At 53.4% G+C, this 19279-nt stretch overlaps 1 protein-coding gene across 1 annotated transcript; it reads left to right on the top strand.

The window, feature by feature from the left end:
• The first annotated feature begins 913 nt into the window (after positions 1-913).
• On the top strand, positions 914-19192 carry MCM5 (minichromosome maintenance complex component 5). The gene is given in 18 exon segments (XM_039877837.1): positions 914-1136; positions 1389-1563; positions 3022-3148; positions 3228-3356; positions 5967-6139; positions 7482-7637; positions 9230-9252; positions 9255-9395; positions 9797-9968; positions 10933-11044; positions 12412-12555; positions 12909-12974; positions 13194-13370; positions 13986-14098; positions 15638-15766; positions 16752-16894; positions 17791-17918; positions 18851-19192. Coding segments are annotated over 18 exon segments (2418 nt in total). The 5' UTR covers positions 914-928; the 3' UTR covers positions 18953-19192.
• The last annotated feature ends 87 nt before the right edge of the window (positions 19193-19279 follow it).

The raw sequence follows: 19279 nt of genomic DNA, 5'->3' as shown, positions 1-19279 counted from the left end.
AGAAAGGAAGGAATGGAGGGAGGGGAGAGAGAAACTGTCTTTTATTCTAGTAATAGGAAAATAGCTGAAAAATTTACATCCTACTCACACTATGGAAAATTAAATAACTTAAATAGAATGAGTTAAATCTGTCTCAACTCAGATGAACTTCCATAAAGTATTAATGAGAAAAGCCAGTTTCAGAATCACTTGATGTAATTTTTATACATTGTGAAAGAACACATTTTAAACACTTTCTGCAAATATATGTTTGAGTGAATGTGGCAAAAAGAAGTTTCTAGTTCATATTGGGGGGTGGGAATAAAAGAGATAACGCAGCCCTTATTGCTGCTTGAGAACACGTCAAGTTCTCCCAAATCTTCTCATTTTTCAAGTTACGTTGGGTGTTTGGTCATGAATTTTTGCAAATTGAAAGCATTTCCAAATAATTTAAAATCTTCTACGATTAAAAAAAAAATCCCCATTTGGGTCTAAGAAAATATCCCTGAGTCCCAACTTTGGGCCGAGTTTGGCCCTAGAGGTATTAGGGAGACCAGAGATGTCTCGCATCTAATTAGTCTCCAACTTTTGGAAGAGTGTGATAGACGGTGAGAACACCAAGGAGGGGTGCAGGGGGCCGCGTCCTCCCAGCCGCTAGGGGGCAGCGGGCTCGCACGGGGCAAGCGTGCACTTCTTAGGAACTTATGGCTTCTGAACCCCTGATTCCTTAACCCCGTGGCTCTGAAAGGGGTTGTTCTCCAGCGCGACCTTTAGAAAGGCTTGAGGAGAGTGCACAAGAGTCCTCAACAAGTCCGCGCCGGCCCTCGGCCCTCGGCCCTCGGCCATCTTTGCGTCCCGCCCCGATCCCCCCGCCCCCCGGCAGAAATTTCGCGCCAAATTTCCCGGCACACAAAATGGAGCCCGGAAACAGGTCGAGAGCCTTGACGTTATGCGCTGCGCAGCCAATCCGCTTCGGCTGCGGGTCCAGGAGGCGGGGCTCGAGGGCGCAGAACGGTCCAATCGCTGGTCGCGGGGCCCTGGCGAACCAATGAGGGTGCAGCGGCCGCTGCGTCCGAACGCGGCGTCTGGTTTTCCCCGCGAAACTCGGCGACTGTGGTGGTTCTTGTCTTTTCTGGTCCATTGGAGTTCGGGGAGAGGTGAGGCCAGGGAGGCTGGGTAGTGGGGGCCGGGACCCGGGAGCCGACACCACGGGAGGTCGGCAGGCGTCTGCATATGGGGGCGTAGTAAGGGTGGGCAGGGGTTTGTCCTGCGACAACTGGCGCCCCCCACCCCTGAGTCGGAGTTGGGACACCCCCGCCTCTCTTTTGGAGCCGAAGACCCAGGCGTCGGGGCGCAGGGGAGGCCGCGCGCTGCCCCCAGTCCACTCCAACTCTTCGTCCCCGCGCCAGGTACAGTCATGTCGGGCTTCGACGACCCCGGCGTTTTCTACAGCGACAGTTTCGGGGGCGACACCGGGGGCGATGAGGGGCAGGCCCGCAAATCGCAGCTGCAGAGACGCTTCAAGGAGTTCTTGCGGCAGTACCGAGTGGGCACCGACCGCACCGGCTTCACCTTCAAATACAGGTGCGGGTTGCAGCGGGGCGGGAGGGGAGATGTGCCTACAAACTCCTCTGTTTGAGGAGCTGGGCGCACGTCTCCACGCAGAGTCGTTTAGTAGCATAGACAGTCGGGGCACAGACGGGGAACCTGGCCGAGGTGAAGGGGCTTGTCCCGGGTCTAAGGATTTTGGTCCCAATAGTATTTCATCAGCCCTGCACCCATATAACATATCGTTTTCTATATTTTATCCTTGAAGTTATGTTTTGAGTAAGGCACCTGTTGAGTGGGCCACCTCCAACGCAGCTAGAGCCCTTTGGTTCTTTTTCCAGGTCGTATTTGTCTGTTTCTTATTGTTCTTCCATGTAACATCAGAGATACCAGGTAAACTCAAGCTTTCTATGGGAGTGATAGGTGAAGTGGGAGTTATGACTTACTTCACTAAGTCATTCATTCCAATCTTGTAGCCTCTACTGACTGAGCACCTGCTGCATGCCAGGCACTGTTTCAGGTGCTGGGCTCCAGCACTGAATGTGCTGGCCAAGATTTCTGCTCCTAGTCATTGTACAACCTTTGACATCATGCCAAATCATCATAGGCCCTTCAAGTGCAGAGGACGTGAGTTTGCAGATCCAAGCTTGGATGGAGCGGCTTCCAAGTGACAGTCTCTCTGGGCCTCAGTTTCTTTATCAGTAAAATGGGCATGGCCATTCTTTCCATTTATTCCTGTACCAACTGACATTGATCACCTGTGTGCCAGGTGCTGTGCTAGACACCGAGCTACAAACCTGAAAAGATTTATACAACTTGCCTGTAAGAGGTCAGTGGGAGCAAGGCAGAGACCAACAAATAAATTATGAAGTGGTAATCACCTCAAAGGAATGTAAAAGGAGTTGGGGGAGACTTCCAGAGGAGCCACAGTTCGAGGTGACCCTTGAGCTGAGAGAAGAGTTGTGGTATGGGACGCATTCCAGATGGCAGTCGCATGGGCACATGTATGGGGACGAGGCCTGAGATGAGGCTGGGGAACACCCTCTGTATAGGTCTGTGGTCGCTAAATGTGTTTTTGGGACAGTAGTCCCGTGAGATGCCCCGGAAAGAGTCTGTGGTGGTTGACAAGACAGACACGATGTTTACTGTCCTCTGTCTCCAAAGTCTGAGGTGTGTGCCTTGTTAGTTTCCCAAGAGAGCCCTACAGTGAAAATTGATTTGCAATGAGTCTCCCAAACGGACTTGTGTGCAGAACGCCGTCTTTCAGCGTTGAAACGTCCTTCCACAGAGCTTGCTTTGGGGGACGCCTCTGCTGGCAGTAGGGACCGTGCAGCATCGAACCACCTGGAATTCGATGTGTGTCTGGGAACAGAAGGGGTGGAGCAGTGTTGGCGATGATGGGGCTGATCCGGGGTGCGGGTGCACCTCTCCCAGTGTTGGTTTCCTCCTCTCTGCTCCCGTCCCTACCTTCACCCTGCCCCCCGCCCACTCCAGGGATGAACTCAAGCGGCATTACAACCTGGGGGAGTACTGGATCGAGGTGGAGATGGAGGACCTGGCCAGCTTTGATGAGGACCTGGCTGAGTTCTTATACAAGCAGCCAACCGAGCATTTGCAGCTGGTGAGTGGGACCCTTTCTCCGAACCCCTCAGGTTTAGCCCTGCTGCATTCACTAACAGCCTGTCCCCTTCTTCCTCTAGCTGGAGGAAGCTGCCAAGGAGGTGGCTGATGAGGTGACCCGGCCCCGGCCTGTTGGTGAGGAGGTGCTCCAAGACATCCAGGTCATGCTCAAGTCAGACGCCAGCCCATCCAGCATTCGTAGCCTGAAGGTGGGTTTGCTTAGAGGCCAATTGGAGGGGAGTGGTGGCTGTCGCATGGTGCAGAGGGGCTTTGGAGTCAGACACACTTGCGTGCCAGCCGTGTGATCCCGAACTGCTCACTCGACCTTGCCGAGCCTGTTTCCTCCTCTGTAACATTAACTCATTGGACAGATGTTTACTGAATTCTTCGCGGGCAGGGTATTGAGTTGAGTTCCTGGAGAAAGCGGTGAGCTGAACAGCAAACTCCTGTCCTCGTGGAGTTTAGACTGGAAAACATCACCCACAATAATTTTAGGTGATTGTAAGCACAATGGAAGAAATCAAGAGAGTGATGAGTAGGGGGTGGTTCTCTGGAAAAGATAGAGAAGGCTTCACTGAGGAGGTGACATCTGAGTGGAGACCTGAGGATGAGAATGAGCAGCATTTAAACAGTTGGAAGAGAGCGTGATGGGGGCGGGGAGTGGTAACAGCTAGTGCAAAGACTGCAAAGCCTGAGAGTTGAAGAGGACATGGAATGTTCAGGGCCATGTCGAAAGCCAGCTAGCATGGCTGAAGATTGATGAAGAAGCGGGAGAAGTTGGTAGAGCCTATTATCTAGTCATTAATTTATCTTATTCAGCACATACTGGCTGCGACACTCCAGGTGCTGGGCTAGACCCTTACTATGAACAGACAGGACTTTCCCATGGATCTTACAGGGAGAAACAGACAAAGAGCGTCGAGATGATTTCAGGTAATGGGATATAAGTCACAGAGAAAAGAAATCGGGGGCAACGTGACAGTGGCAAGGAAGGCGGATGGTGGTCAGAGAAGGCCTCTGAAGACGTGAGTGGGAGCGAGTCTGATGAGCAGCCTGAGAGAGGAGCGTTGCCTGCTTAAGGAGAGACAGGTGCAAAGGCCTGAGGTGGGGGCATGGCATGTTTCAAGGAACAGGAAGAAGCCAGTGTGGCTGGAGCCCAGGGAGTGAGGGTTGTGGGAAAGGAAGGGAGGAAAGAGATGGAGGGGCCAGATGGCCGGACCTTTCCAGCTGTGGAAAGGAGCTTGGATTTTGAATCACAATAGGAAACCTGTGGAGGGTTCCATAAAACAGCCAGATTTCATTTTTAAAAGGTCCCTCTGGCTGCCACGTGGAGGGAGAATTTATACAGTAGGCAGGAGTGGAAGCCAGGAGAGCAGTGAAAGGAAGCGGTAGTCGTGACAGTTGTTCTGTCATGAGGTTATTGTGAGAATCAAATGAAATGATGCACATGGCTGTGCTTGGCGAGCTCTACAGTGGTGCCCAGGTAGCGCTCGTTCAGCTATTGTCACCATCTCATTGGGCACTGTACCCACGAGGCCATGCTCTGGTCTTGGGTCGGATCCTTGCAGTCCTTTGGCTCTGTTGGGGTCTTGTCAAGCCTTCCTTGGTAAGCACAATGGCAGATCTGTCCCAGAAGCAGGGTTGTGGACTCTGAAGGTGGAGTAGTGTTTCGGCTTCACTTGTGTATTGCCAGCACCAGGGAGGGGCTTGGGGACCCTGTTTCAGACCAGAATGAGTTTCACACGTTTTGCCTGTCTGTGAAAGTGGCATTGGACTTGCTTTGTGGGGCAGCTGTTTCATCAGAGAGGCCAGCCTCAGCTCCACCCAGGGACAAGCTTCCTGTTTTCAGACTCATGGGAAAACACAATGAATGGATTTATGTAGCAGAGGAAGGTTAAAATTATTTTTAGTAAAATAGAGATCACTTTTTCTGGGAGTCAAACCACTTTTGCAGGATACTCTCCCTTTATTTAGGCCTGGGCCTGCTTCGGCCATGGGTTTCCTATAACGAGGAGGAGCTTGCTCTAGAAGGATGACTTGTCAGGGTACCGTAGAGGGAGGGGTTAAGGCAGCCCCAACTTGCCACTGTCACGTTGCCCCCGATTTCTTTTCTCCGTGACTTATATCCCATTACCTGAAATCATCTCGACGCTCTTTGTCTGTTTCTCCCTGTAAGATCCATGGGAAAGTCCTGTCTGTTCATAGTAAGGGTCTAGCCCAGCACCTGGAGTGTCGCAGCCAGTATGTGCTGAATAACTTTCCAACTCTGAAATTCTGGAGTGCCAGGATACCTGCAGCTTTGTAGACCATTTTCCAAAAACGTGCTCTGATTGTTTCGACAGTTCCAGTGTCCTCTGGGTCATGGAAGGCACACGTGGCTCTTACCTCCTTCAGAGAGGGGCCAGCCTCCTTCCTGTGCTGCTGCTTTCTTCTCCCCTCCTGTCTTCAGGCTTAGGGGTGGAGTGGGGGGAATCAGCATGCACCTGTAGCCTGCCTGTCTGTCCTAGAAAACCTACTGGGAATGGGAAGAAAAGGTGATGGGAGGAACTTCTCTTGTTTTTTTTGTTTGTTTGTTTTTGCTTTTTATTATAAAAAATTACACAATTAGAATAGTGTAACAAGTCCCATATACCTTTACTTAGTTTTAATGGTTGTTAATGTTTTGTAATATTTGCTTTCTCTTTTTTTCCTATATTGTAGTAAGTTGCAGACATGGCACTTTATGTCTAAATATTTCAGTATGCATTAAAAGATTTTCAAGCATATTCTTGTATCCCCGGCCCCCTTTAACCGGTCACCTTCCGATGGCTCTGTTACAGTCAGACATGATGTCACACCTGGTGAAGATCCCCGGCATCATCATCGCGGCCTCTGGGGTCCGCGCCAAGGCCACCCGCATCTCCATCCAGTGCCGCAGCTGCCGCAACACCCTCACCAACATCGCCATGCGCCCCGGCCTGGAGGGCTACGCGCTGCCCAGGAAGTGCAACACGTGAGTAGGTCTCGAGCGGCCTCCACAGACCAAGGAGCTGACCTCTGAGTGGGGAAGTGAAAGATAAGGATGCTACAGCGCGGGGCTGGGGGCGGAGGGCTGGGGCAGGGGCACCTAGTGGGAACATGCGGAGCCGACGCCCCGGGGCTCAAGGCTATGAACCAGGCTTGGTGTCCCTCTGCATTTGGTGAGTTCCTCTCCCACCAGGACAGCCAGACAGGGCTGGGAGAGAAGAGCAGTCCAGGGCAGTGAGTCTGTCCAGAGTCTTCTGAAGCAAACTGTGGCTTGCTGGGCTGGATCTGAGGGCCCAGGGACACAGCCACTCATTCATTTATATATTGCCCAAGATCGCATTTGCATTGCAAAGGCAATGTGTGGCCTCTTGGCCCAGAAACTGAAAATATTTACTGTCTGGGCCCTACAGAAGACATTGCCAACCGGATCTAATGGGCCCACCTTCTCTCCCTGGCTGCTCTTGGCCCCTCCGGTGCTGGTTCCTCCTCAGCTTCCTGACCTAAGTGTCGCCGTGCTGCCGGACTCAGCCGCCCCTTTTTCTGCACGCACTCCCTAGGTGACCTCGGACTTTAAATACTGTCCATGTCCACAGACACTCATATGTGTGTTTCCACTGGACTCCAGACTCAAATTCAGCTGCCTGCCAGACACCTCTGAGAAGGCGTGTGTGGGCATCGCAGATTTGAACATGTACCACATCCCACACCGAACTGATTCCATCCTATCCCTCGATCTGTCCTTCCTTAGTTTCCCCAACCCACCCCCAAATGGAAATGCCATCTTTTCAGATGTCAGACCGAAACCTTGGTCTCATAATGTTTCTTTTCTTTTTGCATCCAAACAATCTAGAAGTCCCTGGCACCTAGAATAGTGCCTGGCACACAGTAGGTGCTTTGCTGTGCTATTGCTGTAGTAGTTGAATGATGCCTTCATTCCATAGGGGTACATAGAGACCTAGACCCTGAGAATGGTCTGGAGGTGCCCAGGTCCTCACTGAGAAATCCTGGGATTCGAGTCGGGGTTTAGCAAGGTCATGAGCAATCTGGCCTCTCTTCACCTATGGGGACACAGACCTCACAAAGGGGCTAAGAGTGTGACTCATTTGCCTCCCAGCAAGTGCACTGAAAAGCCAGGCCTGGAGCAGCTCTCCCCACTCCTAGCCTGGTGTGTGGTCCCCTCAGAGCCACCCCCTTTCAGAGCCTTTCCGCAGCTTATCTTCAAGACCCTTAATTTGCTGCTGGCCACGTCTTTGGGCTCCTGGGATGGGCTCCCCAGGCCCTGAGTCCTCAGGGTAGCTCTGGTGACCCTTTCTCATTCTCCTGCACAGGGATCAGGCTGGCCGCCCCAAGTGCCCACTGGACCCCTACTTCATCATGCCCGACAAGTGCAAATGCGTGGACTTCCAGACCCTCAAGCTGCAGGAGCTGCCTGACGCCGTGCCCCATGGCGAGATGCCCAGACACACGCAGCTCTACTGCGACAGGTGAGGCGGGCATGGGCTGGGGGTGGGCGTCTACAGGGCTGGGTATCCCTGGCTGTGGCCCTGAACTGGCGCTGGGTGTGGACCGTCCAGCATAGTGAGTGGGGGAGGAGAGGATGACTGGTTACAGGACACGTGCCCTCTGCCTGGTGCCTCACATACACTTCTTGTCATTTTGTCTTCCCGTAACCTGCAGGGGCACGTCAGTCCCCATTGTGCAGATGAGGACATGTAACTGACTTAGTGACTGGAGGAGCCGGGCTTTGAGCCTGTGTTTTTCCTGGGAGGATCTCTCCAGCCCTCCCAGAACTGGGAAGCACAGCTAGATAACCAGCAGCTGAGAGAGCCTCTTCCCAGCCTGACACCCTGCCCCTGCCCTGAGCTTTCTGTTAAGAGTCTTCCTTAGATTTTGCTGAGTCATTGGAAAGGGGAGAAGGTACTAGGCTGGGGCCTGGTACCCCCACGGGAACCCAGGTAAAAGGCTTGGAGGCATTGACCAGGATCTTACCTGGGGCTTGCACACCCTAACAATGGGCAGGTGTTCTGCACATGTAAGTTTACTGAGGAGCCATAGGTTTCTTTAGTTTTATCAGTGGCAGCAGAAAGTGTAGAAGTCAGACACTCGAGCAGGTTACATGAGCTTGCTGAGCCTCAGTTTCCTTATTAGTAAAATGGCAATCATGACAGTCCTTGATCCTTTGTCCAGCTGCTATGAGGTTTAAACTGGAAAATGTTTGTCAGATGTTTTTCATAATTCCTTCATACAAATTAGGTATTTGGTATTTATTAGATTATTGTACACATGGTCTGTGATCCACAAAGCTTAAGAAATGGGGCATGGGAAGAGGGGTCAAAGAATCCTGTCCTGGAATGTTAACAGTGAAATCATGGTCCTGATGTGACTCTGGTGTTTAAAGCACTTGTGTCTGTTACACAGCAGTCAAGGCAGGTCAGATCACTTTATCATGCCGCCAGTCTAGAGAGGTGCAGTGATTTCTTTGACGTCACAGAGTACAGATGTCCCAGTGTTCACTCCATGTCACGTGGCTCTGGCTAGAGGGGCTTGGAGACTTCCTTGTTTCACCATCTTATTTTTTAAAAGAGGAAATGAAAGTTTAGAGGCAAAATGACTTTGCTGAACTCATGGAGCATGAAGAGGCAGAAAGAGGGAGTGGCCCTGGCAAAGAGGCTGAGAGGGCACGAGGAAGAAGGCTTCGCCCGAGATGGCAAGGGGAGCCCTTGTTGAGGCTGACAGCAGATGAGATGGAGATTGGGCCTCCGAGGCTGGGGCGGGCCAGCACTGAGCCCCGCCTCTGCCCCAGGCAGCATAACCAATGAGCTTGTGAAAGCTGTGGGCCATCACCGTGACCAAGGATGGTTAACACTGTCCTGCAAGCAGTGAGTGGGCCATAGTGAGGGGGAGAGGGACCCATTATCCGGCCTTTGGGGGTGGAGAGGTCTGGAACCAGCTCAGCTTGTGAGGCCTCTGGTAAAAATGCTAAGGCGGACTACTGTGTGATGAAGGGTGTAAAGTCAAAAACTTGCCATCCCCACCAGGTCTCACCTTTTACCCTTCCTCCCTGTCCTCTTCTCAGGTACCTGTGTGACAAGGTCGTACCGGGAATCGGGTCACCATCATGGGCATCTACTCCATCAAGAAGTTTGGCCTGACCTCTAGCAAGGGCCGCGACAGGGTGGGCGTGGGCATCCGGAGCTCCTACATTCGTGTTCTGGGCATCCAGGTGGACACAGATGGCTCCGGTGAGTTGGCTTTGGGACGTTGGGACCCAGGCTTTTTTGTGCCCTGGGCCGAGTCCCCATTGTCGCCTGGATTATACTTGGGTCTCCGTGGTCTCGCCCCTACATTCTGTGTTCTGCACAGCAGCCACGGCGAGCGATGCTGTCATAACCAGACAGCATGTCACTCAGCTGAGATGACAGTCCACTTCTCTCTGCAAGATGGAAGTTTTTCCAGGGGCTCAAGGGCCTCCATGGTCTGGTCCCCTAGCTCCTCAGACCCCCGCCCTTCCCACACAGACCCACTTCTGAGGGGAAGAACCGGGGTCTCTTGTCTCTCTGCTGTCCGGACCCTGCAGGCCCTGTCCGGGGCAGCGGGCTGGAAGAGGCTCCCTCTCACACGGCTCTCTCTCCTGCCCGCCCAGGCCGCAGCTTTGCTGGGGCGGTGACCCCGCAGGAGGAGGAGGAGTTCCGGCGTCTGGCCGCCCTCCCCAATGTCTACGAGGTCATCTCCAGGAGCATCGCCCCCTCCATCTTCGGGGGCACAGACATGAAGAAGGCCATCGCCTGCCTGCTCTTTGGGGGTTCCCGGAAGAGGTGGGAGTCCAGGCTTCCCAGGTCTGGGGAGGGAATGGAGACTTGGCCCGCAGGAAGACAGCCGCCAGGTGGTCAGGTCTTGAATGTCCTTTTCCTGTCCCCAGGACCTGCATCCCCGTCTGGTACTTTTCCCAGGCACCTTTCCCAGCTCCTGGGCTCACCGTCAGCTGGCCAGGGGCTCATCCATGCTTTCTTCTCCAGGGAGACCCCTGACTCTGGCCAGGGATGGACTCTGGTGGACTTGACAGGGCCAGTGGGGAGAGCTCTGGGCTCAGAGCCTGGAGACCAGGGATTAAATCTGCTGTGCCGCTTATTAACTGTGTCACCTTGAGCAAGAGATGCCACCATTCTGAGTCCAAGTTTCCACATAAATAAGACGGGTGAAAAACCTAACAAAGAACATCACGTGTTCTTTGAAACTGTAAAGTAATAGGGGTATAAAAAATATTAGCAACAGCTACCATTTACTGAATTCTTACTATGTGCCGGGCTTGCTTCTAAGTGCTTTTGTGTGTCCTGAAATCCAGTCAGTCCCTGTGAGAAAGTTAGGGTCATGCCCGTTTCACAGATGAGGAAATTGAGGCATAGAGACTGCACGGGCCTCGTCATAGGCACGCGTGGGCCCGGAGCCTGCCCGCCTGGTGTTCGTGCACAGCCCCCTGCTGGCTCCCCTCCTTTCCTTTTCAGCGGTGAGGGATGCTTGCTTATCAGATGCTCACTGTGTGCCCAGCCCCAGGCGACATTTCCTTTGACCCTCCCCTCCTTGGGAGGCAAGTTACCACGGGCGAGGCGAGGGAACACAGTGGAGTATGAATGTGGTCTCAGCCCAGAGCCCCTGCCTGCTCTGAGGCCTGTGATAGGTCGGAGGGGACCGACTGCCAGCCAGCCCATCATCGTGACCAGCCTGAGTGAGTCCCAGCCCCTGGTAGATTCTCGCCTTGCCCATGTGCCCGTCCTCTCCTAGGCTCCCCGATGGACTCACTCGCCGAGGGGATATCAACCTGCTGATGCTGGGAGACCCGGGGACAGCCAAGTCCCAGCTGCTGAAGTTTGTGGAGAAGTGTTCTCCCATTGGGGTGAGTGCCAGGACGAGCTTCTCTCCCTGGCCGTCCCAGCAGGGAGGAAGGCTGCAGGGCAGGGCCACCAGGTCCCTGGGACCCTCTCAGTGGGTAGGCTCACCCAGAATCTCCTCCTCATTCCTCTTGAGTGTGGTCAGGTGGCACAGGAGGAGAAGAGGAAGGAAACCAACAAGTGGGTGTAGGTTTGGGGTCGTGGGCGGAGCACTGGACTGAGAGGCAGGATGGGGTTGGATCTCGGCCTGGCCAGTAAATGGCTGTGGACCTTGAGTGAGTCACCTAAGGTCCCTGAGCTTCAGTTTTTCCATTCGCTAAATCTTTACATTGATAAAAGTTATGGCTGAAGTCAAGGGCTAGGCACTGTTTGAAGAGCATACTTTACATATATTTACTCATTTAATGCCATCACAACTCTGGTAGGTAGGTACTGTGACCCCGTTTATGGATGAAGGAACTGGGGTACAGAATAGCTGAGTGTTTTGGCCAAGGTCCCACAGCTAGTAAGCACAGGCACAGTGTATTGAACCCCCAAGTGTCTGGTAAGCTGAGGCCTTTGTGCAGTGATGAATGTGTCTGGGGTGTCAGAGCAGGGTGAGGACGCCTACCGTGGTCAGTGGGATGGGTACAGGTCGGAGGCGTGGTCTCCGGATAGGGCTGAAGTGTGCCCAGTGCTCTATACCAGGGCTGTCTAGTAAAAATGCATGTGAAACTACAGATACGAGTCACATGTGATTTTAAACATTCTAGTAGCCACATTCAAAAAGTGAAATAGGTGACATTAATTTTAGTCTACTTAACTCAATATGTCTAAAACATTTTCACATGTAGCGTAATATGAAAAAGTATTATGGAGGTACATTACCTTATTTTGTAAGCACTAAGTTTGAAATTTGTATTTATACTTAAGCACTTCTTGGTTTAGACGTGCCACAGTTCAAGGGCTCAGTGGCAGCATGTATTGTGCTGGTCTGTATAAAAATGACAAGGGACTCGGGGTGAGGGGAGCCTTTTCCTAGGAGTCAGGAGTCCACCCAGCTCTTAGGCCCCTAGATGTGTGTCACGCCTCTCCTCGGGGTTCAGTTCGCTTCTGTGTGAGTGGACCCCTAAGCGCTGCTTCATGGTGCTGTGGCAGGGCTCAGGTGAGTGATGGATGTGAATGCCTTTCCAGGAGTGAACTTTCAGGCCAGACTGGGGCCGGGGTGGCCTCCTTATCAAGAGGAGGCGCCCTGAGTTCTGTGCTCTGCAGTCAGCTGTGATATGTGACCTTGGGCAAGCCACAGCTCTCTGGGCTCCTTGACTTACTGGGGTCAGAGTATGGAGATGGAGCTGTGTTGGCCCTGACACCTGCTCTAATCTACCTCGCCCAGGTGTACACATCTGGGAAAGGCAGCAGCGCAGCTGGCCTGACAGCCTCAGTGATGAGGGACCCCTCGTCCCGGAATTTCATTATGGAAGGTGGAGCCATGGTCCTGGCCGATGGTGGGGTCGTCTGTATTGACGAGTTTGACAAGGTGAGGCTGACACGGTGAGGCGGTGGCTGTTAGGTGGTGGCACCTAGTGGTCTCAGGGCTTTGGACAGCAGAAACCACCTCTGACTTGGAGTCTTGTATTCAGTCCCTGGCTGTCACTGTTTGGTAACCATGGGGAGTAGCTTGATCTCTCCCAGCCTGCTTTCACATGCGGAGAGTGGGGAGAGGAGAGCCAGCCCCACAGAGTTGTCACCAGGATTAGAGATGACCCGGTTTCTGCCATTGGCCTGGCATGGAGTCAAGACTTGGGAATGGTTGCTGCTGTATCTTTTTGTCTGCCACTGCTCTGCCACTCCCTTGCCTGGCTCTCATGGACATTTCTCTCCCCAACACAGATGCGGGAAGATGACCGTGTGGCAATCCATGAGGCCATGGAGCAGCAGACCATCTCTATTGCTAAGGTGAGCAGTCCTCCCTGGCAAGCACACTCGGCCAGCATCCGGCCTGGCCCAGCCGTGCCCAGGGTGCTCTGAGCGCTGGGGCCGAGTCCTGTCCGCCCAGGCCTCTACCGGCAGCAGCAGCGGGCCTAGAATTGTGTGCGTGCATTCACGCAGGAGTGGTGTGTCCTGGGGTTCTCATCTCTGATCTGTCATCGGCTCCCCCTCACTGTTCCCTCTCAGGCCGGAATCACCACCACCCTCAACTCCCGCTGCTCCGTCCTGGCTGCTGCCAACTCGGTGTTCGGCCGCTGGGATGAGACGAAGGGGGAGGACAACATCGACTTCATGCCCACCATCTTGTCCCGCTTCGACATGATCTTCATTGTCAAGGACGAGCACAATGAGGAGAGGGATATGGTACGTTGGGGGCCGTGGGGTGCATGGGGCCAGGCTCCAGCCAGACCCATGGTACTGGGGGGAGGGTGAACGAGGGGCGTGGCCAAAGTCCTGACCATCAGGTAAGGCCCGAAAGCAGGTAGCCAGGGAGGCTGTGATTGGGGACCGCAGAGAGCATTGAGCTAGGCGTGTGGGTGATTTGGGGTAAATCATTCTCCCCTGGGCCTCAGTTCCTTCCACATGAAATGCAGAGTTGACATTTAGGTACAAGTGATAGAACCCCACCCAGTTCTGGTTTGTAAATTTCTGAAAGGAACTTAGTGGCTTATGTAATGGACAGGCCCAGAGGTTTGAGTCCCAGTTGGATCTGGGTCTCGGTGTCGTCAGGCTCCTTCTGTCTCTGCTGCTCTGCTCTGCCTCCCTTGGGGGAGACTTGTTCTTGGGGCAGCTGTTCCCCCTGGGTGACAGAGTAGGCCTAGGATATTCTTAGCAGCTAGCAGCCCCCAGGGAAAAAGGGAGCCTTTTCTACTTTTTCTAGCCCTACCAGCTCTTCCTGCCCTGCCTGTTTGACCTCTGTGCTGGGACCCAGGCTCCTGATGGCCTGCAGGCTGACCCAGTGTCCTCTCTACACCCCAGATGCTGGCCAAACATGTTATCACTCTGCACGTGAGTGCGCTGACACAGATGCAGGCTGTGGAGGGCGAGATTGACCTCACCAAGCTGAAGAAGTTCATCGCCTACTGCCGCGCGTGAGTCCTGGGTGCTGGCTCTGCCCAGCGCCCCTGGGGTGGGAGAGAACCCTGTTCCCTGGGCCCAGTCTTCACACAGGATGCCTGAGATGATGCCATTCTTTGGGTTTTAGCTCTGCTGAATCTGTTCTGCGTCTTTCTGACCTTACGCAGGTCACTCAGTGGCTCTCAGCCTCAGTTTTCCTGTCTCCAAAATGAAAGTGTAGGATTTAGTTAGTGCTAAAGACCCACCCTGGACTGACGTTCAGGGAGGCAGGGCAGTGCGGTCATTGTGGACATAGGCTCTGGGTAGCGCACATCCCCACCGTGTGACCTTGGGTGAGTCATTTGTCCTAAGCCTCGCTTTCCCTAGGTTGGGGTTTCCTGGGTTTTTTTAGGACTGTACCAGGCGATGAGTCAGTGCTTGGCACAGCCCTGCATCAGGTAAACACTCGGTTAATGGCAGCTGCAACTTTAATTATTGTTATTCTCACAGATTGCCGATAATAGTAATCATACATAGAGTAATCGTATTTGCCAGGTATTCTGAGTACTTTAACTTGAGCTCTTCCCCAAAATCTTCCCCAAAATCTATGATGTATGATCATTTTATTTTATAAATAGAGAAGCTGAGGCAAGGAAAATTTAGCTTGTCCAAGGTCATAGGTAGGAGTTACTGGAGCCAGGAATTGAACCCAGGTACCTAGTTCCAGAGGCTGTGCTCTTAGCCACTATGCCAAGATTTTTGACATACACGTCAGTTGTCTCTTTTAGAGCTGAAACCAGAAGGTGGAGGAATCTTCTGGTGCCCCTCCAGTGGGTGGGGAAGTGCTGCAGTTGGGTGGGTTCCTGGCTCACCACCTCCCCTGGGGTAATGGGTGGAGCAGTGCCCAGTGGTTCCTGGGTCTTCATCGTGGTTCCGAGCTCCTCATGGCCTTGGGGAGCTTACTCCGTCTGGCCTTGATGTCCTCATCCTCAGGATGAGAGTTGGATTAGGTGATCTAAAGGCTTTGTGTAAACCAGTGACAGCTGACCTGAAGGGAGGCAGGAGTGGGTAGGACAGGTAGATCTGATCAGCCACTGCTGCTGCCCACCCTCCCTCCTGGGTGAGTCTGACGGGCTCCCTGCCCCTGGACAGTAGTCAGTGCCCAGCCCCCTGTGGGCATCTTTGCATATCACATCCTCAGATGTTTTGGGTAGAGAAGTTCTGGGTAGAGGACTGCTGTGAGCCTGCCATCTAGTGCCTTGTGATGGTGCCTTTGTTCTGTACTGTGTATGTGCCCACATTATGATGAACCACATGTCATCCAACAGTAAGAAAGGAGTGATCTTCACTCCCTACGATGGGACCTGGCTTTTCTCCACCTATTTTCTGACAAAAGCACTTGTTTTTCTCTTCCGATGTTGATCTCTGTGGCACCTGCCCATCGCCCTAGGTTTTACTTAATCTCTTCCAAATGATGCACCAACCCATGTTTGTACGCCAGCAGAGGGCGCCAGTCTGGGGGACTGCCCCAAGATTCCTTCTTGGCCTCATGGCAGCCACTCCTCTTCCTGCAGGAAATGTGGCCCCCGGCTGTCGGCAGAGGCCGCAGAGAAACTAAAGAACCGGTACATCATCATGCGGAGCGGGGCCCGTCAGCACGAGAGGGACAGCGACCGCCGCTCCAGCATCCCCATCACTGTGCGGTGAGCAGGCGGGCAGGGCTGTGGCCCATGGGCCCCATTTCACCGGGTGTGCGTGCCTGGCAGGCCCTGGCTGGGGCCATCGCTAACCCTGGGTGAGGCCCACTGGGCAGGGAGCAGTCCTTTTGGAGTGTGAATAGTTGTCGCCCTGATTATCTGTATTTCTTGGTTTGTTCAATGCCAAGAAACCCTAGAACCTTCTTTTCTTAATTTCATCTGGCTTCCCCCATTGAGGGGAAGGCCGAGGGTGAGGGAAGGTCTAGGCCTGGAAGTCAGGAGTCCTGGGTCCTCCCCTCTCCCACTATATGACTGCGGAGAAATTGTCCCGTCTCCGGACCTCAGTTTTCTTAGCTCCTAACTCTGTGTTCTTGTGAGTTTATTCAGCCGAGTACTGTGATTAAGAGCGTGGACCTACTTGGTTTGAATCCTGTCTTCAGTAGTGATTAGTTAGAAGTGGATTTGGCTGTATGTAATGGAAAACCCAAATAAAGTAGCTTACGCAAATTGGAAGTTTATTTCTCTCAGGTAAAAATGTCTGAGAGTAGGTGGTCCAGGACTGGTACGATGGTGCCTCAGTCATCAGCATCCTGGCTCCCCCAGGCTCACCTTTATCCTCATAGTCCAAGATGGCTGCCGAAACTTCAGCCTTCACCTCTGCATTCCAGGTGACAGGAGGGGAAGGAAAAGAAAGGTCCACCTTCTAAAGACACTTTTTAAAATTCCCAAAAACTGTTTGAATTTAATTATTTGCCTCACCTTAGTCACACAGGCACACCTAGATGCAAGAGAGGCTATGAAGTGTTTTTTAGTTGGGTGCCATGTGCTGAAATAAAAGTTGGGGTTCTGGTCTTGAGGAGGAAATGGAGACAGGTCATGGGACAGCCAGCAGTCTCCCCAGTTATCTTACTATCTCGGGCAGGTACTGCCCTGATGTCAGGGTGGGCAAGGAAGGGAAGATGGGCTGAGGCCTCCCTGGTGCCCCACACAGGCAGCTGGAGGCCATCGTGCGCATCGCTGAGGCCCTCAGCAAGATGAAGCTGCAGCCCTTCGCCACAGAGGCAGACGTGGAGGAGGCCCTGAGGCTCTTCCAGGTGTCCACGCTGGATGCTGCCTTGTCGGGCACCTTGTCAGGTGGGCAGGTGTGGGGACACAGGCTGGGGACCCCGTGGGCTGGGTGTGTGCTGCTTCTCTGCATTTGCTTTCCCCCCGTTTACTGCCCTTCACCCCAAGGATGTTTTCCTCCAGGTTGGGAAGAAATGGCTTCTCTCCAGACCCTTGAACACAGTCGCCTTGAGCCAGTTCATTATGAATAGTTCCAGTTTTATTGTTGGTTAGGAACAGTAGTCAGCATCACTGTAAAGCTCTTCCACTTGTATCACAGCTGGCCCCTGGCAGCCAGGCTGGGCACTTTGCTCTTCTCATCTTAGGCATGAGAAAACCGATACTCAGGCCTTCTCAGGGTGCCCAAGGTCATTCCTTAGCTAGCATGCAGGTCTCATCACCAAGGCCAGCATAGGCCATACTGCCATAAGTCATACTGCTTGTTACAGACTCAGCCTTTCTGTAGATTTCTTCGAAGCACTGATCACGTGCCAGGCTCTCTGGAATAAATTCGTTCTTTTACCCAGTGGGTATTTCATAGTGCTTACTATTTGGCCGGTACTGTTCTAGGTGCTGAGAGTCTAAGAGCAAACAGATCTCAAAAGTCCCGTGTGTGGGGCTCTCGTTCTAGGTGGGGAGAGACAGCAAAGCAGCAAACAGGTCAAGTTCAGGGAGTGACAGTGCAGAGGGCAGAGTCCCAGCAGGCCAGATGTGTGGGAGGATGCGGAGATCTGGAGCATCCTTCCTCGCGTATTTGTCTTGTTCCCTGACTTCAAGCCTCTGTTCAGTTGTCTGTCTAGGCCCTCCTTCCCCGGCACACTCTTTCTCTAATTTTGTCTTCTGGGCCTGGCTCCGGCCACTCTGCTTGGGTTAGAGGCCTCTGTCTCCAAGCCTCTGCTCACCCATCTCCCTCCTCGTGCCCACAGGGGTGGAGGGCTTCACCAGCCAGGAGGACCAGGAGATGCTGAGCCGCATCGAGAAGCAGCTCAAGCGCCGTTTTGCCATTGGCTCCCAGGTGTCAGAGCACAGCATCATCCAGGACTTCACCAAGCAGGTGGGCCTTCCTGGGGGCTGGGTGGAGGTAGGAAAGATGCAGGGGGTGTCCTGGTGGCTGCCCTCCCACCTAGCAACCAGTGCCTGGTTGCTCAGCAGACAGGCTGCGGGGCAGCTGTTCCTCATCTTAGACCTGGTCCATCTTCCCTTGGGACAGCTTCAGTCTGGGGCAGGGGTACTTTCCCTATCCCATTAGGGGGAGGGGACAGGTTCTCATGGAACCACACCCAGGCTTCCCCCAGCCCTTCCCATTTACCCCTTCCTCCCATTGCCTGGCTTTTGTGGGGTAGGGGAGGGACAGCCAGAAAGGTGAGTTTCCCAGCTCACTGGGGACAGTGCTCTTGACCCCATAGAGAGGAACTGGCCTTCTGGATGCTATGGAGAACTTATCATCTTTAAAATCTCAGGAACAATCCTAGTTTCTGGTCTCGGCTCCCCTTTCGTGTACATCATCTGATTTTGGTCCTTAGAGTAGTTTTAGGCAGTAGTTGGTACCATACCTATTCTATAGGCGAGCAGACTGAGGCTGAGAGGTTTGGGGATGTCAAGAGCTTGGGTACTAGAGTCAGATGGACTTGATTTAAGTCCTGGCTCTACCACTTGCTTGCTGTGTGACTGAGCAAGTGACAGCCTCTACATGCCTCAGTTTCCTCTCCTGTAAAGTGAGAATGATCCCAGTTCCAGCTGCATAGGGTGGTTGTGGGGATGGGATGAGCTGGTGTATGTGAAGGCTTTGAACAATGCCTGGCACTTGGTGGGCACTCAGGAAGTGTGAGCCCTCCTTACGATCAAAGGAGACGTGTGACGGACAGTTCCCTGTGAATGGGGGACGTGTGGTTTCTCTTGGGGGCTCTGCAGGGCCAAGTGGGGCTTGGTGGGTGTTCTGGGGTCTCTTTGGGAGGCATGCTCCTGCATCTGAGCTTGTGTCTGCAGAAATACCCAGAGCACGCCATTCACAAGGTCCTGCAGCTCATGCTGCGGCGGGGCGAGGTCCAGCATCGCATGCAGCGCAAGGTTCTCTACCGCCTCAAGTGAGCCCACTGCCTCCCACGCATCCCACCGCAGGAGTGTCGCCGTCACCTCTCGCCTCTCTACTGCCATATCCTTGAACTTCCCTCGTGCCCTCCTCTCTGCCCTTGGAGGGAAGAGTCTCACCTGGCCTAGAGGAGGGAGCCACCCTATTCCACCTCACTGCCTCTGCTCTCTGTTCCAGACGCAGGTCCAGGAAATGTGCTTTTGGAGATCATTCAAATAATAAAGCCGTAAGAGTTTGGACGTGTGTGGGCTTCTTTACCAGGTGGCCTGTCAACCCCCGACCCGCACCCCATACTGTTCTCGAGGGCAGGGTAGGCTCTGGAGCCA

Source organism: Pteropus medius, unplaced genomic scaffold (assembly GCF_902729225.1).
Source record: "Pteropus medius unplaced genomic scaffold, Ma_sr-lr_union100, whole genome shotgun sequence".
NCBI classification, from domain to species: domain Eukaryota; kingdom Metazoa; phylum Chordata; class Mammalia; order Chiroptera; family Pteropodidae; genus Pteropus; species Pteropus medius.
This window is presented reverse-complemented; position numbering and strand designations above follow the sequence as displayed.